Below are 26610 nucleotides of genomic sequence, written 5' to 3'. Positions count from 1 at the left end.
CTCAGCCTATCTCCTCCCCCTCTCTGCCCATGTCCTCTCCCTGCCCATGTTCCCCTTTCTCTGTCCATCTCCTCTCCTCTCTCCTGATCCATCTTCTGTTCTCCCCCCTCTCTCCTCCTGCCCCCTCTCCTTATCCATGTCCTCCTCCCCACCTCCCATCTCTCTGCCCATCTCCTCCTCTCTCCCCCCTGATCCTCTTCTCCCTCTTCGTCTATCTCCTCTTTCCTCTCTCTCTCTCTACCTCCTCCTGCCCTCATCCATATCCTCCACCCCACCTCTCCTGTTTCTGTCCAACTGTCCAATTTCTCCTTCCCTCTCTTTCTCTCCCATCCATCCCTCTCTCTGCTCCTGCCTTTTTGCAGCACCCTCTCTGTCCAGCCGCACCCCCCTCTCCCTATTCATCGCCTACTCCCCTCATCTCTCGGTACATCCCCTCCTGTACCCATCTCAACCTTCCCACTAGCCCGGTCCATCAATACATGTGACCCCTACAAAACAAGTCCACAGTTCTCCCACAACAGAGCTGACATGCAGGGAAGCCTATACATAATGGGGTTCAACACTTTTTTTTTTTTTTTTGCCTGTGACATAGAGGCTGCCACGTGTGTAAGACAGGCCAATACTGCTCAAGCACAAAATGTTTGTTGTGAAAGACTGAGTATATATCAGGGGCTGGAAAACCTTTCTTGCTGTTGATGTGTAGGCTGCTCTGCAAAGCAGGTTGATATGGCAGGCAATACATGTTGAGCAGGACAGCCTGTGGCAGGGCTGGAAAAACACGTTTTTGCTCTTATCTCTGCTCCTTTTGGAGGTAAGAGGTTACAAATCCTGCAGTGCTGATACTCATGAAGTTTGCTATTTGTGTGCCAAATTTGGACGATAATGATCAAAGGGCTTGGGAGGAGATCCTGGGCATAAATACTTTTAAACTGCTTTTTATATACATATTATTCATTATTCATAAGTGGAATAGGCCCTGGGTCGGCAATCCAATAAACAATACAGTACAATTAAAAGAGCAGCAAAAATTACAAAATGCTAACCAGCACGTCCAGACAAGAGAGTTTTCATTAACAGATTCGAGGGATAAAACAAATGCTTGAAGAAGATCTACACCAGCATTTTGATATCTGTTATAACAGATGATATAATGAAGCAAAATTCCCCTGGAAATAGTGATGGATACTGCAGTGCTCACTATTATCAGTGTTTAACTTAAGGCTATGATTGTGAACAGAGGTATGCATGCTATGTGAGTGTGTAAATGAGAGAAACTAGTTCATTTAAGTCATTCCCAGCTTTGATTTGGGGAGTCAGTCATTATTTTTTCGTAGTGGAGAGTATTTTTCTTTCTATCTACGTCTACATCCATACTCCGCAAACCACCGTGAAGTGCATGGCAGTGGTTACTTCCCAATGAAACAGTTGTTAGGGTTTCTCCCAGCGTATGGAGTGCTGGGAGAACTATTACTTAAACGCCTTTGTGTGCGCTGTAATTAGTATTGTCTTCGCTATCCATATGGGATCGACTGCTTTACTACCTTCCCGTGATTTACCGATAACACCTGTGGAATCAGAGGCGTATCTGTTTTGTTGTCGGCATCAGGTATGGTCAAAGTGTGAATAGCTGCTTTTACCTGGCTGGAATGATCTCCGCAGGCAGTTAGGAAACTAAAAAGTATCGCGAGTTAAACACAGAACTAGAACTCCTTACTATTTTCGAGGCTCCTGGTTTTGATCCTGCGTCATTCTCCCAACATTAACTGTGGAAATTGAAATTTGGAAATTAATAAATATAAAGATATAAACGTTTTACTAAAATGTTTATAGAGAGGTGGGGGGACGATATCGTGATTCACCATTTTCCACTCGTTGTTGAACTATACCGATCTGTTATAACCCATACCGATCTGTTATAATCGTGCCAACGCATCTGTGAATTGTTTCGATGTTTGTTGTCTTGCTTACTTGATAAGCACTCGAGACAGTGAAACATTACTCCAGAACTGTTCGCACTAACGTCTTGTACATGATTTTCTTTGCAGGTGCTCTGCACCTTCCCAGAACCCTTCGAACAAATCCAAGATTTGTATTCGTCTTCCCTATTTTACTTTCTCATTTCATATAGCCTCTAAGCTGTATATACTTGCGCGATGTGATGTATCCACAACTTATTCGCATCAGTGTGGAAATATACACACATCAAAAAAAGTTTTGCATCACCTCAGTTCTGAGAGTTCCGGAACTTGCGCCTGCATTGATGCATGCCTGTATTCGTCGGGGCATATTATCCACAAGTTCATCAATGCATTGTTGGTCCAGATTGCCCCATTCCTCATCGGCGATTCGGCGTAGATCCCTCAGAACGGTTGGTGGGTCACGTCGCCCACAAACAGCCCTTTTCAGTCTATACCAGGCATGTTCGATAGGGTTCATGTCTGGAGATCATGTTGGCCACTCTATCATGAAGGAAGTCATTCACAAGATGTGCACGTTGGGGGCGCAAATTGTCGTCCATGAAGACGAATACCTCGCCAATATGGTTCCACCTTCGGTCGGAGGATGGCATTCACGTATCGTACAGCCATTACGGCGCCTTCCATGACCACCAGTGGCGTACGCTGGCCCCACATAATGCCACACTAAAACAGCAGGGAACCTCCACCTTGCTGCGCTCGCTCGACAGTGTGTCTAAGGAGTTCAGCCTCACCGGGTTACCTCCAGACACGTCTCCGACGATTGGTTGAAGGCATATGCGACACTCATCGGCGAAGAAAACGTGATTCGGCATGTTGTTGGGCTCATTTGTACCGCGCTGCATGGTATCGTGTTTGCAAAGATGGATCTCGCCACGGACGTCGGGAGTGAAGTTGCGCATCATGCAGCCTATTGCGCACAGTTTGAGTCGCAACACGACGTCCTGTGGCTGCACGAAAAGCATTATTCAACCTGGTGGTTGCTGTCAGGGTTCCTACGAGCCATAATCCGTAGGTAGCGATCACCAACTGCAATTGTAGCCCTTGGGCGGCCTGAGCGAGGCATGTCATCGACAGTTCCTGTTTCTCTGTCTCTCCCCCATGTTCGAACAACATCGGTTTGGTTCACTCCGAAAAGCCTGGACTTTTCACTTGTTGAGAGCCCTTCCTGGCACAGAGTAGCAATGCGGATGCGATCAAACCGCAATATTGACAGGCATGGTTGAACTACACGAGCCCGTGGTGGAATGGCTGGAACTGGTCGGCTGTCGGACCCTCTCCGTCTAATAGGCGCTGCTCATGCATGGTTGTTTACATATTTGGGCGGGTTTAGTGACATCTCTGAGCAGTCAAAGGGACTGTGTCTGTGATATAGTATCCACAGTCAACGCCTGACTTCAGAAGTTGTGGGAACCAGGGTGATGCAAAACGTTTTTTGATGTATGTGTATATGATAATTTTGAAGGCTAATAAGTAACTTCGCTGTATGTCGTTTATTCTCACTACAAAAAGTAACGTGTGGTTTTAAAATCTCACAATGAACTAGCGCCAGTCACACAACAACGGCCATATTCGGATGAGCTAAGGGAGACACTGAAAGATGTGACGCCGTTATGAATACTCAGCGCTTCTCTTCGTTAGATCCGAGGCCCATGACATTGGTGGGTACCTTTTCAATAAAATGTTGATTTCCCGTGGGCCCTGCACGGAGCAGAACGTTCGCGAAGTGTGACTGATAAGCCGACTATTATGACTTTTGATAAACTAATTATTTTAGTTTTGCAGACAGAAGTCGGACGAACGTGCAGACCATTGAGTTTGTCGTTGTCTACCTGACGATCTGCAATGCTAGACATCGGCCACTTCGTTTCAAACACAATGAAACGATACAGCTGCGACAAACAGTGTAACTAATTTCGAAAATACAGTAAAGAATCATTTGAAAATGGGGAAAAATCTGCAATAGTGTATTCAGAGGAAATAATATGAGTCAGATGACGGAATCATTATCATTGAGACAATAGCTGAGTGGTCTGCGATATCTGGCCTTCTCAGTGGCTTCTTAGGTAGGGAATTTAATGTGTTTGCAGGGTGGTTTCTTCGCCTGTTATCTTCCTACTGCTCAACTAGGCACAGTCCCCTGTTACACCATGTTAGACATTTTAGATGTTGTGTAATTATAGTCTGTGTGTGAGAATGTGTCCCAGGGTGGCTGAGATTACATTTTATATGATACCATCTGTTGTATATTTTTCACGAAAAGAAGCCACATTCGTCTCCCATCAACTGAGTACAGGTGCTGATGATCTCGCTCTTGAGCGTCCTATACATTCCACCGCCAGCAACACAACCACAACCGCTCGAGGTAGGAAACTGCTTATTCCGTAAAGCTGTTTGGAGATAAGTACAGAATGTTTTCAGTGTGCTCTAAAGACTGACGTACAGAGCGATTGTATTGTAAAATCCCTCGTCCCGCTCGGTGGGGGCTATGAAATGGAAATGCGCTTAGTAGTAGGTATTGCGAATGGCAGGGGTCGGTTCTTCTATTTGATACTAGGAAACAGTAATCTGTCTACGGAAGACAGTGCTTGTGAAACATTTGTAGGGGGTTATTCTGGAATACTATTCCAGTGACTGGTGCTTGTATCTTGTTGGACTTAGAGACGTCGAGGGTACACAAAGAAGAACATCTAGAATATTTACATCTTTATAGTTTGACGTTTTCATCAGACAGGTCTAAACAAGCAATTTTAAGTGGTTTTGGATTGATTTAGCATATGCCATAGTCTTAAAGCCATACCACTATACGTTGTAACAATAGTCATAGTCCACGTTGCGAATAAGGTTGCATCACTTGCTTCGTTCGATCTACGAATCTACAGATGAGGACTGTGACGAAGTCAAACATTATATACAGCACGTCGTATGCCCTTATGTTATGACTTGTTCTAAGGTACTTAAAAACATCGGGAAATGACTTGTGTGCAATAAAATTGACCAACGAAAGCTATTTTCTCAGTATATGACATATTGAGTGTTCCGTGGTTGTGTGGTAAAATACAGTGCGCGAGACGTGAAAAAACACGTTGTTAATGTAACAACAGACTATTCAGTGTGCAAGTGCTAATGGGAAACATTTGTGATAAGTGAATCAACCCCATATTTTGTGTTACACGGAAAATGCAAGTTTCCAGAAACAACGAGGACATTTTATTAATTAGCATCACGGCACTGTTAACATTCAACGGCTGATGATTAAATGCAATGCAGCCATCTGCATCTGAAAAAAATGTTCGAAACTGGTAATGGTAAGAAGCAATAAAATCTTTTAAAAAAAATTCGTATTGGATAATAAATCCCTGCAGTCTTGTTGTGAAAATATTATTTCATGTAAACACACTGCGACCTAGAAGCCCACTCAAGGGATAACATAGTGACATGCTTGTATGACTCTCGGGAGAGTGTAACAGAGGCGCTGAGAAATATGAACTGACTAGGACACGAAGAACTATATCCCGCAACAGTGTAGTTAGAAAATTCCAAAGAAATATTCGCCTAGCTTGCGTATATCACTAGTTTAAAGAATGTGTGTTTCACTATGAGAAGGCTTTCTCTCTCATTCAGTTTTGTATCGCGAATATTACGAATCTGATACTTGTGATATTACGAATCTAATAACTGCGAATTAAGAGTTATTAACTTTATATAATTACTTAGACAACTTATCTTCAGGTTCTAACAAGCACAACGCAATTATGTTTTCGTAGCGTGCGCGTCTCCGGTCCTCTTCAGTTGTAACGTATTTAGCTGCTTGCGGCGGGTATAGAAATCAGTTTCATTTGTAATTTAGTTTCCTAATATTTAACGGTCCCCCCCTTTCTTTCTGTTTGAACAGGTCTTCTGAAGAGTGGAAATGTCAAACGCTCAAAGTGTCAAGTCACATTTGTCAGATGAAACAAGAAACAATGTATCTCTTTTAGTACATAACTTATTTGTATCCAGAAAATTGAAGAAGTATTCTGATACCATAGAACTATGCTGCTCACCTCAGCACTGCAAAAAAATAGGCAAATTGAAAAATAAATATTTTTTTAAGAACGTTCTAGGTACAATACCAGGGAACTGATTGGTTCTAAGTGCCAATAAGAAAGTTTTGTCTCAAGTGCCATTAATAATGAAGCACTAAGTTTTATTTGTGATAATACAAGTACAGGGATAGAGCAGTAATGTTTTAAATAGTCGAACCCTAGTTACAAAAACCATTTTTCACATTTTTTACATTTTTTCAAAAAAGTGCGAAAAATAAATTTGAGGAAAAAAAAACTTTCAGTATTGATGTATGTTTCTTACACACTGCCAACTTGAGATGAGATGTAAAGTTTACTGTTGAACTTCCTGTACTGCTAAGGAATAAATGACTTTCTTAACATTTTCCAGACACGCGTTTTTTTGTGTATTCATTCTCTAACTTTTTTACTATTTTTGAAACCCAAATTATGTCTTTCCATTACAAAGATGTTTTACTGATACAAACAACAGTTTACATGCACTCTGATTACCACACAGACTGTGCATGGAATTGGAGGATACGTTGATACTTCGAACTCCAGAGGGAAGCACTGCTTCGTACAAAGACCATGCGCCATCTAGTGACAAATGTTCGCAACATCTTCTCCATGATTTGGAACTTGGAACGAGTCTAGGAACGTGCTACAGAGTACGGAAAACGCAACAAATTTGAAAACGCATTTTGTGGAGAAATGGCACTTACAACGTTGGCATTTCCACTCTTCATCCGATGACGACTTGGTAATAAGGTCGAAACCGGTAATGATGTCACTTTTAGTTTAAAAAAGTCCCAAAGAAAAAATTCTTCAGCTTCTTACGTCACGTAGTTTTCCTGTAGGGACAATGAAAGTAACTTAAGGAAGTGGTAGCTGAGTGTAAGGAGGTGTGGAGCTATTAGCTGAGTATGTGCCCGTCTGTCGGAGCTGAAGCGTGAGCTTCGCGACAGAGTCGGCGGTAAATTGGGAAAGATTGTGATTTGTGAGGAGAGCAATTGTGTGCCGGTCAGTGGGCAGATATGTGTCGAGCGCGTGCTGCGCTCTGTGTGTGGCGGAGGTCGGCGCCTGGCCGCTGCATGCCCGCTTGATAGAGTCGGCGGCTTAGGTTAGCCGAGGTCGCGCCGCCGCCACCACCACCACCACCACCATTCGCTGCCGCAGACTTTGCCAGCGCCGCTCTTCGTTGCGAGGCGTCCCCTGCCGCTGCCGTCGCCGCCGCCGCTGCCATGGAAACCAAGGTCTCTCTCGGCTGGAAGCACCTCAACAAGGAGACCTTCGGCACAGGTAAGGAGCCAGCCGTTGGCCGCCTTCTCACTCGGTCTGGAACAGCCGCAAAAAGACCGCTTTTCAGAGTATTCGAGCCTCGTTTTCTCAGAACTGGACTGTTTCTGCCAAGCTCTCTCCACGCGGTTCGCTTCGACGTAAAGTAACCGCGCTCGCACTGCAGCGGTCGAAATACAGTACAGAGTGAAGTGTGCCTATAAGACGATGTCGTATGGAAAAGTGTGCAAGTGTAAACAGTGACTACCTGTTACTACGGTTGTTTTAAGGTGCTGTGTTTGGTACTACGCTGTGCAGCTGAGACTTCATCGCTAGTGATAAACTATACTTTGAATTACAGTGTTAGGTGTTCTTTCCTAGTAATGATAATGTCGCACACAACTGTGGATTTTCCGGCTGCGGATTATCCTTGCATAGTCTGGCGATTATTGACAAAATAAAGAGCGAAGCCTGAGGTATTCTGTTGTAATTAGAACGAATATTTTGATTAGGAATACAAATTTCACGTCATGAAGGTGCAGAGGATAAAAATACCCGCGAGTGGTTGATTAATGACATCTGTCAACTGACAGTAAGCTAAGTGTTCAGTAGTGGAATAGGACCGAGCGAGGTGGCGCGGTGGTTAGCATACTGGACTCTCATTCGGGAGGACGACGGTTCAAACACGTGTCCGGCCATCCTGATTTATGTTTTCTGTGATTTTCCTAAACTGCTTCTTCCGGCAAATGCCGGGATGGTCCCTTTGAAAGGGCACGGCGGACTTCCTTCCCCATCCTTCCCTAATTCGCTGGGACCGATGACCTCGCTGTTTGGTCTTCTCCCTCACATTAACCAACCAGCCTAACCCCTGTGACTATTAGAGGAATAGGAACAGGACGATGTTATCAGGCACACCGAGTCACCGAAATGCATGGATCTGTTATTACAGCAAGCAGGTTGAAATTCATCTCTCTATACTGATGATTGCACTGCAGAGATTGAGGACTGTCGTAAAGAAGAAAGTGGAAAAAAACGGAAACAGAAAAGAATAGAGGATTTTGTCCCGAACGTGAACTGAATGTTACTAATTCGAAATGCAGTGTGTTTATGTGTGTTACCTGTAAATAAGTTGTCAGTTTCCCGCGATTACTACGTAACTAATCCAGTAGACTTTCAAATGTGACACGTAGCGTGTTTTGTAATTACAGTAAATATTAGTTTCCGCGTAGTGTCGTATCCGCATTAATCAGGATAGTCGTGAGCTTGTTGTATTTGCAGTTCGGTGGAAAGGGAAACGTCTGGTTGTATTAGAAGTGTGAACATGCCCTGTTAGAATAATTTGACAATCTTGGAACGATAGAGGCATTGTTGAAAAATGGCCAAAGATGATCCCATATAGGCTTACGTACGTCAGAAATTACTGAAGGTGGCTCACATACTTCGTAACTGAGAGGGATTACATGTCAATATGTCAACATTGAATGATAAACAAGTGTCGTTTTTCCTTATACGAAGGAAGATCCAAGCTGTGAGTGCAACGTATGCTGCTACAGTGCGGAAAAACTTCAAGAGCACAACTTGGCCAAGACAGCTCTTTTATAATAGAATTTCTCGATATTTATCATGTGATTCTTTGCCCTAGCTATTAGAACGATGCAATACGTATACTATCTGTCTTTATATACACACAGATTACAACCAGATGCACTTACTAGTCCGAGAACAAGCTGCATAAGTAACTTGAGCGCAAACGTTGTGGGTGAAGGCGGTCTTGTTTACGACGATTCTTTTTGCAAAGACCTTCGCTGACGCAAGGTTGGTGGCGACAGCGCGATACCTCAGCGTGATTACGTCAGCAACGATAGCAATAGTTCTTAGGTTGCGTCTGCACCGTGTTCCCACATCAACCCGACGTTCCATGAGGCCAAGTCCGTTTTAGTTTTCTGCTCTCCGTGCGTAAATAATTGTAATAGCTGCATTTTTATCAAGTACATATGTACGAGGAGTCCAGCTGCTGTGTAATGTTGAGTTTGACGGACGCTGAAATTACGTAATTCATGTACAGAAAAGAGACTCAGCGATTATTAAAATTATGGATATATTTTTAGTACCTCGGCATTTTTTATAGCCGGTAATACAGATCATTCATGCGCTGCTAAATAAAATTTCCATTCTTCTGAAGGAACCTAACCTTCAGAGTGATCCCATCCTTTTCCTTCAGTGTTTTGTCTTTCCCGTGATAGTGCCTGCTACCGACGGGAAATAACCTAGCCACCAAAGGGAAATTGGTTTCATTGTAATTCTCTCGACAGATGCGCGTCATGCAGCCACAAACGCCTAGGAGGAAAGCCGTGTACACCATCTGCATGTGAACGACGTAAGCTTACGTTCGTTTCAGTTTTTTTCTGTTGTTTTCGTACTGAGGCGCAGCACGAAATTGCCTGGACAAAGGTATAATAATGCCTAAAAACCACATTCACGCTGGCTGTTGCATCAGACCAACAGCCGCCAATGCGCTGCTCAGTTCGATTCAACTCTGGGTGTGTCAAGTGTTTCTCCCTAGTAACTGTAAGGCTGTGGTGAGGACTACTGGGAAACGTCTTCCACTTTCTACTATGCCGTATCCTTCGTGTACGGTCAGTTGGAGCAAGGGTATGGAAGACTATTCATGTATTGGCACTTCACGTGGTCCCGATCCGCCTCCGTAGACGTCTGTAACGCTCGCCTGTGCGGTGGCGTTCGATTCGGAGATAAGCCTGTTTGACTACTGGTGGTGGTAGAAATTTTCAGCGTCAGTTTTTGGTCGGGAAAGGGAATAGGAGTGGTAGCTTAATGATCCTGATCACCAAACAATCTTTGCGCCAATGTTCTGGATTAAATTACAAACCTCCCCGCAGTGCCTCATGAAGTAACGACATGTGTTACTGTTGATGGCGACCCGTCAGTCTGATGGGGACGTCATGCTCGGCGGGCCCCTTTGTCCTATTGGAGAGAAGTGGGTTATGTGCTGGTACCGGGTTTCTCTTTCTCACTTCTTACATCATCATACAACACAGACAACAGTGTACTATACACGCATCCATTACACTCGGCTACTATGCACAATTACACATCCATATGGAAATGGGCCGATGTGCGCGGAAGAACACCACCCTTTCCGACTTTCTGCTGAACCCACCCCATGGGATATCCCAGCCAGCAATGCCATACGATATTTACACTGACATATGGCCCCAGAACCCAGCACACCAAAGCAATGGTACCGGCGGAGGTTAGAGTCCTCCCTCGGGCATGGGTGGGTGTGTTTGTCCTTAGGATAATTTAGGTTAAGTAGTGTGTAAGCTTAGGGACTGATGACCATAGCAGTTAAGTCCCATAAGATTTCACACACATTTGAACATTTAAAATCAGCATACATTGCACGATTTCGATTGCCATCGATAAAATGGGGGTCAATTATCCTTCCTCCCATAATGCCGCACCATACCTTAACAGGCCAAGGTCGCTGATGTTCCACTTGTCGCAGCCATCGTGGATTTTCCGTTGCCCAACAGTGCATATTATGCCGGTTTACGTTACCGCTGTTGGTGAATGACGCTTCGCGTGCAAAAAATCTGTCATCGTCCCGTAATTTCTCTTGTGCCCAGTGGCAGGACTGTACATGATGTTCAAAGTCGTCGAAATGCAGTTCCTGGTGCATAGAAATATGTTACGGGTGAAATCGATTTTGATGTAGCATTCTCAACACCGACATTTTTGAGATTCCCGATTCTCTTGCAGTTTGTCTGCTACTGATGTGCTGATTAGCCGCGACAGCAGCTAAAACACCTACTTGGGCATCATCATTTGTTGCAGGTCGTGGTTGACGTTTCACATGTGGCTGAACACCTCCTGTTTCCTTAAATAACGTAACTATCCGGCGAACGGTCCGGACACTTGGATGATGTCGTTCAGGATACCGAGCAGCACACGCCCGTTGGGCATTTTGATCACAATAGCCATACATCAACACGATATCGACCTTTCCGCAATTGGTAAACGGTCCATTTTAACACAGGCAATGTATCACGAAGCAAATACCGTCCGCACTGGCGGAATGTTACGTGATACCACGTACTTATATGTTTGTGACTATTACAGCGCCATCTATCACAAAGCGAAAAAAGTGGTCCAATTAAAACATTCATGTTTCTTTACGTATTACACGAACATGTAATAAAAAATGGGGGGTCCACTTTAAAAAAAACCACACAGTTGATATCCGTTTTACCTATGGTAGCGGCATATAGCGGGCCAACCATAGTGCCATCTGGTCTCCCCCTTCAAGCTAGACAAGTTTCGTTCTTTGTAGTTTTTTCGTTTGACGCTTATTTCGTGAGATATTTGGCCCGGTCACGATCAATGGACCACCCTGTATATACATTTTTTTCCGAATTGCCAATAACTCAGATACCAATTTTGACAGATGTAGCGTTAAAAGATGCGTTATAGTTCTTTAATAATGATTTGTTTTTCAAAAAATCTTTCATCCGCGCTTTCAGCCCCTTAGGGGTGGAATTTCGAAAAAATCCGTTTTTAAAGGATGCCTACAGTGTAAGAAGACCAACACCCTCTCCAAATTTCAGGTTTCTATTCTTAGCGGTTTTGGTTGGGCGATGATGAGTCGGTGAACCAGCAGGACATTTACTTTTTTTTTTTTTAATAAAGATTTGTTGTGACTCTGTTAAACTGTTGTTTACTTTCGACGGGATAAGAGAAAGAATTATCGTCATTGTAGATGGCATACGCATGTGTTTACAGGACATCGTCACTGAACAATACTAGTAATAGTATTATAGTATAATAGCCTGGTTACCAGAATGGAAATGGAAATGCCGTGTGGCTAGGGCCTCCCGTCGGGTAGACCGTTCGCCTGGTGCAAGTCTTTCGAGTTGAAGCCATTTCGGCGACTTGCATGTCGATGGGGATGAAATGATGATAAGGACAACACAACACCCGGACCCTGAGAGGAGAAAATCTCCGACCCAGCCGAGAATCGAACCCGGGCCGTTAGGTATGACATTCCGTCGCGCTGACCACTCAGCTACCAGGGGCGGACGTTACCAGAATGATAGCACTTGAGTGTCAATTGCCACAAAGAACAATCAGCACATGCGAAATCTCAGACTCGGATTAGCATGTCCAAAAGCTGATATCTAGATGATAGTTCGGCATGAGTTGAACTGCACGAAGTAAACGTGCACGGTTAGACGCCACTCTTCAATCCTCTGATAACCACCAGGGACACTTTATCATGACGCAGATATAGCCCAGACTAGGGCCGATTGGATGAGAATAAAACAATATGATGAATTATTTTCCACTTTGTTTCTATCTATATCCGAATCCCGCTCCAACTACTGCCGGGTCTGGGTGTTGACGAGTCCTCTCCATTTGGTTCGGTCCTCCCGCCACTTTTCTTCCTCCACTTGCTGCCAGGTCACACCTCTCCTTACTACAGATATTCTCACTCCCATTTTCCACCGTGTTCTTGGGCGCCCTCTAGGTCTTTTCCCATCCATCTTTAGTTCTTCCATAATTTTGGGGAGTCTCTGCCCATGCATCTTCTTAACATACCATCTTAATCTCTTTCTTTCAATTTCTTCTCTCATACTTTCTTGCTTAAGGTCCTTTATAATCTCTACATTCCTTACTCTGTCCATTCTTGTTTTTCCCTTAACTGCTCTGAGAAATTTCATTTCCACTGATTGCAGTCTGCTCCAGACCCTTTCTGTCATTGTCCATGTTTCTCCACCATAGGTGACAATAGGGATGTAATAATTCTTATACATAAGGTGTTTTGCTCTTTCTGAAACTTCATTATTCCGTATCAGGTGTTTTATTGTTTGGTAGAAATTGCCTCCCTTCTGTAACCTCCTATTAATTTCGTTAGTTATTCTTCCATCCCTAGATATTTCACTCCCTAAATAAGTGAAACTTTCTACCACTTTGAGGAGTTCTCCATTCAAGGTAATATTTCCGTTGATCCCTTTCTCTGTTCCACATACCATTACTTCACTCTCGTCTTTATTTATTTTTAATCCATACCTTTTCATTATTTCCTTCCACGCATCAAGCTGTAACTGTACATCTACCTCTTTATCGCCCCATATTACCATATCATCTGCAAAAGTCATCTTTTTGTCTCTTTCTGTTTACTATATCTTTAATTGCCCTATTCATTCCCTCTATCACAACATTAAAAAGTGCAGGAGATAGAATACTTCCTTGCTTAAGTCCTTGTCTTATTTCGAAGTATTCGGAGTTCCCCAGTGGTGTTCTAATTCTACAATTGTGTCCTCTGTACATTGTCTTTATAACATTAATGTATCCATCTTCTATATCTATCTTCTTCATTTCTTCCCAGAGTCTTTCCCTGTCAACTGAGTCATATGCCTTTTCTATGTCTATAAAAACCATTATCACCCTTTTGTTATACTCCCACCTTTTTTCCATCAGTTGGCGGATAGAAAATATCAGGTCGATCGTGCTTCTTCCTTTCCTAAACCCATGCTGTTCTTCACTCAGCTCCTTTTCTATCTTTTCACTTATTCGATTTAGTAAAATTCTTTCAAAAATCTTGGCTGTATGACTCATAAGGGTTATTCCTCTGTAGTTTTTACGAAGTCTTTTATTGCCTTTCTTGAAGATGGGAACAATGTCTCCTGTTCTCCAGTCGTCTCCAAATTAAAGAACGGCATCGTTGCTACCATACCGTTATTTTAAAATAGTACTTTGGTAGTCACTACTACCTAGTTTAACATTATCAAGTACGTCCACAAAGATAATAACACCCCAGCACACCAGAAGTAAATGGAAGCTGAAAAAATAAAGGGGCTTAAGGATAGTGGGTTCAACAAAGTACCGTAATAAGGGCACAGACAATAACTAGATAGAGATGTGAGAAACAATACGGCTGGATTCTTCAATAAAAAGTGAAACTCATCCAGAAAGGAAACACTGACGAAATATAGTATCGTATACAGCCAAAACTGGTACTATATCTTACGGATTGATGGGAATTGTAAACAGAAATTTTAATCATAAATTGAAAATAAGATCTGTCCTTAAGATGGTGAGCACAACAATCATTGCTTCTGACCATAGGGGACCACTGACGTGATGAACACACTGTTAGATTAATACCGAGGTCCGGAATATTGGTAAGTGTAGGAAAGAGCAAGGGCAACTGCAGTGAGGATGACAGTTAATGTGGAGAACCGAACTCCCAACATGGGTCTTTACCTGGCTTGGCTGCCGAATCTGGAGAGTTGTCTGGAACATTCGGCGTTGCAGCAGCTACAGTGGCTGTGAATTACGAAGTAATAAAATTGCGACGCGGTTGGTAAAATTAATGTTCCGTAAATGATGGCCTATATGCACAGAGAAATGCCTGATTTCCTCTGCTCGTCAACACTGGCCAAATTTGCCTGTCAGTTTGTATACGAAGAGAGGCCTGTGGTTATATAGTTCTTTGAATCTCACCTAAATAGCATATCGAAATTTAAATTACGTGACCACGTACCTTTAATTTTTATTTATTAAATTTTACTATTATTTAAGGGAAATCTCTCGACATTTGAGGTGCTAAATGTGGAGTAATGGTAGGCGTGCAAACAACATTAAAAATAAACAATAAAAACATATACAATCACAAACAACACGAAGGATAACTCCGAAATAGGTACACAAAAGTTACACTTACACACAGTTGTTTGCATTTTCGCCACACGTGTACTAGTATGCGCAGGAATATTTAGAACTGTCTGTCAGTGTGCAGTTAGAATTCATTCTAATAGAAACGCGTCAACTTTGTGTACGGTGAACTGTACAACAAGAATGGGTTTCGGACGACCTGCTTCCTACAGTTGAGGATGGTTTTGCTATGATAAGCAAAGGAAGGACGATTAGAAACTGAAGTAATAACAGACGCTATTTGCTCCGTTGAAGAAGGATGGAGGAAGTGGTTTAAGAAAACCACTAATAAACTAAGTCAGGGTGGCCAGAAAGTGATTTGAAAACAGCTGTTCCCGAACCTTGTTTTGAAAGTTTTGTTGTTACTTTCCAAGGAACAGTTACTGATTATATGACATGAGTTATATGACGTCTACCATCATAAGGTCGCCTCTGCCAAGAAAACAGTGCCTCGCCCAATTTACGCTTGTCAGTGTGTTCAGGGTTAGTGCGATGAACACGCTGGCGACTTCAGCACTGAAGAGCAATTGTGCTCGCTTTTAGCAGAGCATCGAACACACATTTTCTCTCCATTCAGTACTAGCGCAGATGATTGCCGCTGTACATTTGGATCTATTTCGTAAGGTGTATGAATTCTTTGATACTTTATGACTTAAAGTGTACGTTCCAGTTCTTATGGGGTCGTAGTATTTTGCGACAAATTCCAAGGATTCGTTACTTTAGAATTGGATAAAGCTCGTACAACGCCACACCCAACATCATCTTTAAGCTGTTTACATTGGTTTGAGGTTCTAAATGCGGAGTAATGGACATATACGTCGGTCTTGTTATGTTTGGAGTGACGTCTTCGCCTGGAGCGAGTTAACGCGCCAAGCAAAGTAAGAGCAATCATCCAATCAAGCGTACCAGTGTAAACGCAGGGAGTCGCTTCATACTTGCGTCTTGGTGATACATTGCGCTATTATCGTTTGAGACACAGAAATTGTTTGATATAATCTTACATATTGACCCCTTCGCGATATTCCCTTTCGTTCTGTGCATCTCTTTTGTACTAGATTAGATTAGATCAGACTAAGTTTTCGTTCCATAGATCCAAAAATGAGTTGATCCTAGTGGATGTGGAACAAGTTAGAAAATCTATAATAAAAAAAACATAAAACATCTGAATATAATACTTACCACCCGGTCATTTGTCAGGAGATTGTCGAAATATGTTAGTACAGTACAATGAAGCGGAAGTGCTAATATTTACAGAATTACTACCCCGTCAGAATGAAGCATAGTTATGCACTTTTAATAAATTTATCATACACAACATACTTACTCTTGACTTGCGACCAAGTGCTGTCAAAACTGAAATCTAATTGACGAAACCAACTTTTTAAGGTAACGAACACTTTATTACCGAATCCTGTAATTGTGTGTGTGTGTGTGTGTGTGTGTGTGTTTGTTTGTTTGTTTTGGATAGGTGTACTACTCTCCTGCTATGTCTCCCCCTAGTTCACTCGGTTCTCCGTTCTGTTCCTTGGGCTTTACACTCGGCGTCACAAGGGAGGATACATGTCTGTTAATTTGGTGACAGTTTTCTTAACCATTCCAAAGTAAGTGTCAAGCTGGACTCTTCTTGGCGGCACAATCATTTTTTTCCATTATTCTGTTCTTATCTTTTCAGAATCTTTGTTTGAAGTGTGCAGATCTGTGTGAGATAATGTACGACACGATTCCATCAAGAAGTTTTATATTGAAGGATGAATAAAAAATGGGATTACGTCTAGAACACACCGAGCGAGGCAGTGTAGTTAGCACACGGAACTCATATTCTGGAGGGAAATGGAACAAACGTCCATACGACCAACTAGATATAGGTTTTATGTCGTTTCCCCAGATCGATTAAGGCAAATACCGAGATGGTTCCTTTGAAAGGTGATGTCCGATTTCTTTTTCCAGTTCGAACTTGTGCTTCAATTATAATCTCGTCGTCGATGGGACATTAAATCTTAATATTGCTTCTTCACTTAAAACTTCCGGACTGATAGGCCGTGGTCGAAGTCTAAAACTCTCTCCTGACGTTTCGTCTCCGACTGCGTGAGACATCCTCGGAGGTAAAGCGGGGAACTGCGAAGAGAACTCGACGAAGCGCTGATTATATAGGCAGTACAGAGGGCGCCACAGTCGATCACGTGGCGTCGGCTATGAGATTGTCTCTGGTAATGCCAACATTCTCGATAGAAAGTAATCGATCGTCACGCTTGCGGTGCACCGCTGACATCCAAATTTTATCCAGTTTAACACCTTCGTCTTTCCTGTTAAAATTATTACGATATTTATCAATCTCGATAGCCTCTCTATACAAGCGTGCATAATAATGTGAGGTTTTTGATATGACGCTCGTCTCGCTGAATTTTATTTCATGATCACCTTCCTGGTAAACATGTTCCGCTACGGCCGATTTATCCGTGTGACCCAGGCGGCAATTCCTCTTATGTTCAACAAGACGGGTGTTCACACTTCTCTTTGTGGTACCGATGTAAACCTGTCCACAACTACAAGGAATTTTATATACCCCCGGTGTAGCCAAAGGGTCTCGTGCATCTTTTGCCAACCTTAAAAATTCTTTTATTTTTCTGGTGGGTCTGAAAATAGTTTCCACCCCATACTTGCCTAAAACTTTCCCAATGCGGTCTGTGACCTTACTAATGAACGGAAGAAAAACTTTGCCCTTGGACGACTGTTGTTCGTCGTTACTCCTGATTCTCTGCCTAGAGCGAAGTGCTCGATCTATATCCTTGCTAGAATAGCCATTCTTCACGAACGTTGACCGTAGATGTTCTATCTCATCTTTTAAATAAACAGGTTCATAAAGTTTGCACGCCCTGTCTACCAAAGTTTTCATTACACCTCTTTTTTGCCGAGGGTGGTGGTTTGATTCTTTGTATAGATAACGATCAGTATGTGTGTGCTTTCTATGCACCTTATGGCCCAACGTTCCGTCCCGTCGTTTAATCACAGACACATCCAGGAAGTTCAATTGCCCATTCCTTTCCGTCTCCATAGTGAATTGGATTTTCGGATTAATGCTGTTTAAATGTGTCAGGAAGGCATCCAACTCCTCTGCTTCGTGTGTCCATACTACGAACGTGTCATCGACGTAGCGATACCATCTGGCTGGTCTCTTACTGGCAGTCTGCAACGCCCGTTGTTCAAAAGTCTCCATAAATAAGTTAGCCACAGCAAGACTGAGAGGACTGCCCGTAGCCACCCCGCCAATCTGTTCATAAAAGCTATTATTGTATTGAAAGTAGGTTGTGGTGAGTCAGTGTCGGAATAATGCCACAATATCGGTAGGAAAAATATCCGCTATGCATAAGATAGCTTCGTTTACCGGAATCATGGTAAATAACGACACAACGTCAGTTTTGACCACGGCCTATCAGCCCGGAAGTTTTAAGTGAAGACAATACCGGCCGTGAAAGCTTACATTGTATGATTAATCTTGCTTCATTCCTTATAAAGATGCTCTAGCTTTACCAAATAGTTGGAAGTGTTGGATCGTAAAACACGAAGTCAGTGAATTCTACTAAGAGATGATGTATGTAAGCTCAGCGCATAAGTATTTGGCATCCATTTAAAGGAGCACACTTTGCGACATGGAGTGCTGTTAACAGGCGGGCATGTGACCCTTTACCGCTGATGTAAGCCATGGCAGTGAAGTGGTGTTTATGTGCCAGTCAGATATCTGGAATTAATACAGTAACATCAGTCGACATGACCGTGGCAGAAAGGGGACGACACGTCTGGACGTGCCATAAGTACACTGTGAACGAAGTTCCCCAATTTCTTTCTGTACCAACGCGGACTGTCCAACGTAAACCATTCGCCGCAGTGTAACACGTCGTAATAACAGTGACCGTATATAGATTCTAGCCGACAGGGACCAGAGACGAGTTTCGCTCGTTGTTAACGACAATTAGTTTCAACCCCGACAGGAATTGGTGCTGTCAACGAATTCAGGTACACCACAAACAGTTTCACAGCGATCATTTCGAAGGGAACTGTATGCAGTGGGCATTTGGACTCTGGTACCTGGCAAAAGGCCATTACTCACAGGGGCAAATTTTCAAAGGCCCAAATAACACAGAAACTGGACAGTAGGTGGCTGAAAGCGTGTAGAGTGATCTGAGGTGTCGAGATTTTGACTTTTTTTTTTTTTTTTTTCAAGTAATGCAGACCGCCGAGTGCACCAGTAATTAAATGAGGTGTTTTCCCGCAAAGTGTGGAGCGTGTAATTCGGTCAAGAGGTGGTTCTGTGATATTTTTCTTGGTGCGACTAAGTCCAACTGGTTGAGGTTTCTATTAAGATGGGCCAGAATGTGACCAGGTGTTGCCCTTTTTTCTACATCATCATGATGAGTATTCATCGAGGTCTTGTCCTACCTAGATCCGTGGGAAATCGCAAAGCGGTTGATTAACTGTCGTCCTATTTAGATCGTAGATTGTAGATGCTACTTAATCAGTTCCACCATGGGTTTAGGAGGTATTCCACTGATGACAACCTGATCTTGCTAACGGCAGATATTCAGTAGGCTGCCCTGTGTACACATTATTTACAAAAAGTCGTCATCTATGTTGAGAAGACCTACGATGGCAGTTGGAATTATATACCAAGACATCTCGACGAATGTGGTTTAGTGCAACATCTGTCCATGTTTGTACTGTTTTTTGGTAGTTGAATTGTAAGTCCGTGGGCATCATTCAGGCGTGTTTGAACAAAAGACTGGTATCTGTTAATTATTTATTGAAATTAGCAATATAACGTCCATATTTAAGATTCCTGTGTGCTACTACAAATTCGTGGACGACTTTGCTGTATTCTTCTCCTTTTCCTGCCTAGACTCATCAATTGGAAATGACGCTCAGAAAGTTGGACTAGTGACCATGTAATGTTCTACGGCGAAGTAAGTGTCTTTAAATTTTAACCGTACTCTTCACGTTTTAATTCACCTGTGTTATAAGTGAGGAACTCAGTTCTGATTTTTTTCAGATTCAGTGAGAATAGAAGTGATTTTCATTTATATTTCGTAACCTTCAAGCGACGTGGTAGATATTTTGCAATTTTCACCTCATCACAAAAGAATACACTGCGGAAAGGACTACTTTGGGAAATTGGTAGAGAAGTTTTTACATCGTTTCCCATAAGCTGCTTACGTCCTTGAATCTATTGTATAGTAAAGTTTGTGATACAGTTGCTTCTTTACGTCTTTGCGTGCCCCATTTATTGTCGCTTACTTTTTGAATGGTAAATACAGTGTGACTGTTACATCAACAACATGCGTGGTCCTTAACGCTATATTATTTGAAGATAGTCTCGTAGCGGAATTAGAACTTAATTTATGTTGAAATCATCCTAGCTTTATCTTATACTTCTACAAAAATATCTACAAACCCAATCCTTCGGTGAGCTACCCAAGCTATATCCCATAGTATCACAGTTCTGAAGAACAGAAATTTGTTGCTGTACCATTTAGGAAATATTTACTGAAGATATATGGAATGTAGACATATACGCATGTGAAACGTGAACGTAAACATTACAAACAAGGGGAGAATTGAAAGCTTTTGAAATGTAGTGCTACAGACGAGTGCTGATGATTACATCAATAGAGCGGTTAGCTAATAAATTAGTATTGAATCGAGTCGGTGAAAAAATAAATGTGTGGCTCAACTTGACTAAAAGAAGGGATCGTTTGATAGAACGCATCCTGAGGCACCAAGCACCAGGTAACTGACAATTTGGTAACGGGGGGGGGGGGGGAGGGGGGAGTAAAGGGATTAGCACACGGCAGATAACGACAAGCATAAACAATATGCTGCCTTGCAAATCAGTCGGTATGTTTAGTTGACTCCTTAAGATATGCCGCGAGTTAGAACGAGGAAAATTAGAGCTAGATCATTTTGTGTGTGTGTGTGTGTGTGTGTGTGTGTGTGTGTGTGTGTGTGTGTAGCACTAAAAGATTTTTAAATAAGAAAGGCATTTTTCGTTGTAACCTCCTCTTAGGTGAATGCATTTTATCCAACGTTTTTCAATGAGCAGATATCAATCTGGAGTGCTGTTATGGAAGACATGTCATAGTTCTGTCCTCTGTGTCTGCCATAAATGCTGAAAAACTGGCCGAGATCACTGGATGCGCTTTCAGGAGGAACAGGTTTCAAAACGTTGTCCGGCCACCCTGGTTAAAATTTTCTGTGGTTCCCTACATCGTTTGTCACGAATTCTGGGATGGATCGTATAGTTCTTCATACTGAGCATGTACTACTTTTCTAATTACCTCGTTGTTGACAATACCTTTAACCCTAACTTCTTTCCTTCCTTCGACCCAAAAAAAGAGTTTTCCAGTCACAAATCAGGTGGAAGAGGATGGTGCCAAATCTGGATGGCCTTGCTAGTCGAGTTCCAGTTTCTCTAATTAAAAAAAAGGTACTTTGTTTATCTTTTTGGAAACCAGGCCATTTTTTTATCCAATAGGTCCAGAGTAAAATCTTCTTGTTTTTTAAGCGGCGTCACTTCGAATAAAACACTCGATCTTTCAGTAGCCATCGATGTCATCAGAAGTATAAAAAACCCATTGACTCCAAGGACGATGATGCAGACAGCTATGGAAAGTTCGAGATTTTCTTCGAAATAACGCGAGCTGAAAACCATGAAGGTTTAATTCAGGAATGCTAACGCGAAAGACTCAGAGGACACAGACTAGCGTAGTATTCATTAGTTATTGTTTTAACCTTTGAAAGTTACGTAGTAAGAAGATCTCCATAGCATTCCACAAAAACGTATCACTAACCCTCCCAGCAGATAAAATGGTTTTCGCCTCTTTTTTCTATACGGTTGTTTCCTATTTACTTTATGGAGTGGACTGGACATACACTTTTTATCTACGATAGCGAAATTGCGGACTGATGGATTGATTTCAGAACGAGCAAAACGCTGCCGAGAACACTCTTTTTCGCACATGCTTCTCGACAGTATTCAACTAATGGAGCGCCCAATTTCCAATTACCTGTCTTATAGTCACATTTTTGTGTATCGTGCTATTGCATTAGGTTCATCCTACATGTTTAATCGGCAGGTGTCCAAAATGACATTCTGTATTTTCTCGAGAGTTCATCAGTGGCTGCAATTTTAAAACGTGCTTGACAAAATCATTTTTAAGAGAAGTACGGCCAGATTTGAATCCAGCCATCTATTTCTTAATTCAAATGAAACTATATCGTTCCAGAGACATTTCCAAGTCTCAAACATCTATGACGTATGTATGCAGACAGAAGCGACGACTGCAATTTTGTTCCAAGGATGGGATTCGAACCTGGGTCTTCTGCTCACTAGACAGATGCGCTAACCACTACGCCATCCCTATTCCAGTACAGTTGGGAGAGCCTCCGCAATGCTGTTCGAGTTTAGGGGGAATATCATGTGGGCTGAGGCATGAATGAGAATTTGGATTGAGGAGGGAGACGTGCTACGGTAGTCCCTGCAGTTGTGCATTGCCACTGTGCCATGGTGACGCAGTGGGTATCGCAACTGTCTAGTGAATAGGTAACCCGCGTTCAAATCTCGGCCTTGGTACAAATTTTCATTCGTCGCTTCAGTCTGCATATATACATATACATATATACTGTTGAAAATGAGGGAGCAGACGTCTTATAAACCATTACAACTTTTGTTGAGCTTCTGGTGGCGATAAACCTTTAATTACGTAGCGTTAATTCTCGACATTCCAGTTTAACCAATTGAACGAAACACCTAGACGACAACTTTTAAAAAACCCTACTATTATTTCGCAGAGCAGATTGACTTAACGTTATTACGAAACCTGTACCAATATGATAAAAGCAAGTAATTTATGTCAGTGGCTTGTCTGTGCCAAGCGGGTAGATGATCCTTTTGGCCTAATAAAGCTTCTGTCTTGGTGCCTGAATTTTGACATTGTGTAGAGTATAAAAAGCCCTCTTAATGGCAAAGTGAAAGGGCTGATAGGAAGATTGATGGCGAGCGCGCTCGTTGAGTGGTGGTGGTGAGACGCTGGCCATTCATTCGTTAGCGGGGCAGACTGGCCTTAGCGGAGTGGCTTGGTCAGTTCGCGAACCTGTTGCTCGCCGACCTTCAGCCGCCGTCCACCTGATGGAACGCGCACGCGGCGCGCTCTAGTCAGCTGGTTCACAGGAAGGCAGCCGACTGGCAAATGCTGTGTCCCTCATGACTGTTGTAGAGAAAACGTTTACGTTTATACTCCGCAGGTCCCTTCTATATCGACAAGAAGTTATACTTTTTACCTTCCTTTCAATGCTATTGCATATAATAAACAAATTGCGTAAGGCGTTATTTACGAAGCTAAGCTTTACAAGCCTCTTGTAATATATAATAATCAGACAGCATGAAGCATGTTCTTACTTAATAATAAGAAGTTATCCATATTTGTTATATTATTGGCAGAGAGCATCAGTGAGCACAATACTTTTAACTACGAGGGGCGTTCAGGAAGTAATGCTAACATTTTTTTTTCCTTCTCCAGTTTCGATTGAAAATATACGGAATACGTTGTGTGACAACGTGGAATATTCCCGCTTCAGCCCATATACTTTCATGAACTTCCGATAGGTGGCGGCTTTATGCATAACCTCCAAAATTGCGTTTGTAACGGAGATGCGTTCCAAGCAGGGAGCTGTCATTCAGTTTCTTTAGGCGGGAAACCAGAGCATCGCAGATACTCATAAGCACTTGCAGGTTGTCTGCGGAGGCCTGGAAGTGAACAAAAGCACGGTGAGTCGTCGGGCGAGGGGTCTGTCATACTCGCAGCAAAGTCGCGCAAACCGGTCCGATCTCCCGCGTGCCAGCCGTCCACACGCAGCTGTACTCCTGCAGTGTTGGAACGTGCGGACATTCTCATTCGAGGTGAGTGGTTGCGCGATTCCAGGCTGTAGCGCCTAGAACCGCTCGGCCTCCCCGGCCGGCCGTGGATGATGGGGTAGGTTATCAATACAGCAAGACGTTGGCTCCGACGTCGACCAGCAGAGTGGTACCAAGCGAGCATACAGGCCCTGCCAGTAAGGTGACGTAAGGCTGTCGCATTGAACGGAAATCATGTTGAAAAATAGTTTTGTACCCAAAAGAATGGGGAATAATATGGCATATTGCTATGCTGAATAAAACCAACCTGCTTAAAAAAAGTGTCGTTACTTATTGAATGAATGCCACTCGTATAAAGTGTGCTTCAGTCAATGCCCAAATAAACTGCTTAACGTAGTTTGCATTGGCTTGGCTTGAGGAGCAGCTATAAGCCAAGAAATATTTATAGTTTGCTGATGATGACTTGTCACTCTACACCGACAGAGCGATTAAACAGTTTATGTGGACATTAACTTTGTATCTAATAATAAGTTACGTCCCGTCAAGGGCGATAGTGATTAATTTATCCGTCCAGTAACCAAAATGTGTGTGGCAGTTCCCCAATACCGACGTACGAACGCTGGTGGATTTCATTTGACATATTGCTGGGTGTGGTGCATTAGATAACTCGCACTCACATCCGGAAAAATGCATCTATTTTACTTATTCTTAATATCGATTGTTAGGAATGACACCAGATGTTGAGCAGCGCGATCTAAGGCACGTTGCCACGGTTCCCCCCGTCGGATGTTAGAGTCCTCCCTCGGACATGGTGTGTGTTGTCCTTAGTGTAAGTTTAAGTTAGATTAAGTAGTGTGTAAGCCTAGGGAGCGATGACCTCAGCAGTTTGGTTCCATAGGAACTTACCACAAATTTCTAATTTCTTCCATATGTTGAGCATGAACAGAAATGAAAATAATCTTCCTTGGGTAAGAAGCAGTACCCTGTCCACGATTACACTGGTCGAAATTCAAGCTGTAATTATTTATATATGTACTTTTACCTATTTGTTCGTGAACCCTCCTTCCCTATCTTTCAGATTATAATATTATGTTTTTACTCTGAAACGTCGTCGCCAGATTATGTTTGGAATTACTCAGGAAACTGGTAAGTCGCGAAGCAAATATTACAGATACAGCGGTAAATTTTTGTACAACAGAGAAATGTGCAGCGTCTCGTTAACACAAGTAGGCAATGAGGAAGGCGGTATTTCTATTGCAGGCCGCTGTGGCCGAGCGGTTCCTGGCGCTTCAGTCCGGAACCGCACTGCTGCTACGGTCGCAGGTTCGAATCCTGCCTCGGCCATGGATGTGTGTGATGTCCTTAAGTTAGTTAGGTTTAAGTAGTTCTAAATCTAGGGGATTGATGACCTCAGATGTTAAGTCCCATAGTGCTTAGAGCCATTTGGAAAACTCGCGTATTTATGCCGACGGCTGTGCCTGGTGGAATACACCGGTTCTCGTCAGATCATCGAAGTTAAGCAACGTCAGGTGTAGTCGGTATTTCGATGAGTAACTGCTTAAGTACGATCCGTGCTGTTAACTTTTTACAGCAAAGGAGAGGAGGCGTGGTTCGTAAAATCCCTGATCACCAGTGTTCGCGGTAGTGTCGTGGATTAAATTTCAAACCTCTCCGCGGTTTCTCGTGAAGTGAGTGCATATGGCACTGTTGATGGTGATCCGTCTGTCAGATGGGGGCGTTAAGGTCGGCGGCCCCTTGGTGCTACTCGAGAGAAGTAGCCTATGTACCGGCATCGGGGTTTCTCCTTTGTCTCACCATCATCCAGCACAAACAAGACACCACACTGCCGACACACCCATATTAGTCACCCACACCTACCAGATACACTTTTATATACAACTGTCACACTTCGCGAAGGAAAGATGCCATTGTGCGCGAAGGATAGGAAAATTAGGCCGCTGAACCTGCCATTCAGCGTTTCCTGGACCAGCCAACCAAGCCATACGATTTTGGTTCACCTTTTTATTGAGAGGTAAAGTTGTGGTTCGATATGTGACGGAGGACCACCTCGAAATATATTTAATGTGTCCTTCTTGTACGGGATCCAGAAAACGAAAGACGCCTATCTCATCTCCATCACACAAGAGAAGAAAAGACAGCAAGGATAGGACTTCTCAGAGAGAGCAGCCTACCCGAAAAAGATCATCACGAAGCAACATAACCTAACGCGAAACTAAATGGAAACACTACCGTCACTGATGGAGATAGTGTATATATATCACAAATCGTACTCCAGCACTAATCGGATCCGTTATTTACCGCTAGGTTGAAAAGGCGATTGTTTGGTGGATTTGTGGCAATGCTAAACTGGCTCCACGTTTTCATATAATTTTCTTCATTCTCGGACGCAACTGCTGCCGTAGTTATAGCATTTAATAGGAATCTGTCGCCCAGCGTGAAGTGCCAAAGCGACTGGAAAAAAAAGCACTGGGTAAAAGAACGGACCCGCAAAATTACAGGCCAATATCCTTAACATCAGTTTGCTGCAGAATCCTTGAAAATATTCTCAGTTCGAATATAATAAATTTTCTCTCCACAAATCAGCACGGTTTCAGAAAGCCGCTCGTGCGAAACCCAGCTTGCGCTTTACTCACGTGATGTACTGCGAACTATG

The 26610-nt window shown here is 42.9% G+C and overlaps 1 protein-coding gene across 4 annotated transcripts in view; it reads left to right on the top strand.

Moving 5' to 3' along the window:
- The window catches only part of LOC126175841 (6-phosphofructo-2-kinase/fructose-2,6-bisphosphatase 2), a 363291-nt gene that overhangs the window by 224613 nt on the left and 112068 nt on the right, over positions 1-26610 (top strand). The window contains exon 1 of one of the 4 annotated variants that reach the window (XM_049922845.1): positions 7169-7324. The exons of the other annotated variants lie outside the window; for them this stretch is intronic. Coding sequence (XP_049778802.1) covers positions 7267-7324 — 58 coding nt within the window. The 5' untranslated portion in view covers positions 7169-7266. Of the gene's footprint in view, positions 1-7168; positions 7325-26610 lie in introns of those variants that run through there. 4 annotated transcript variants of the gene reach the window in all.

This window comes from Schistocerca cancellata, chromosome 3, assembly GCF_023864275.1.
Source record: "Schistocerca cancellata isolate TAMUIC-IGC-003103 chromosome 3, iqSchCanc2.1, whole genome shotgun sequence".
NCBI lineage: Eukaryota > Metazoa > Arthropoda > Insecta > Orthoptera > Acrididae > Schistocerca > Schistocerca cancellata.
Note: the sequence above shows the minus strand (reverse complement) of the source record. Positions and strands in the feature narration are given on the sequence as shown.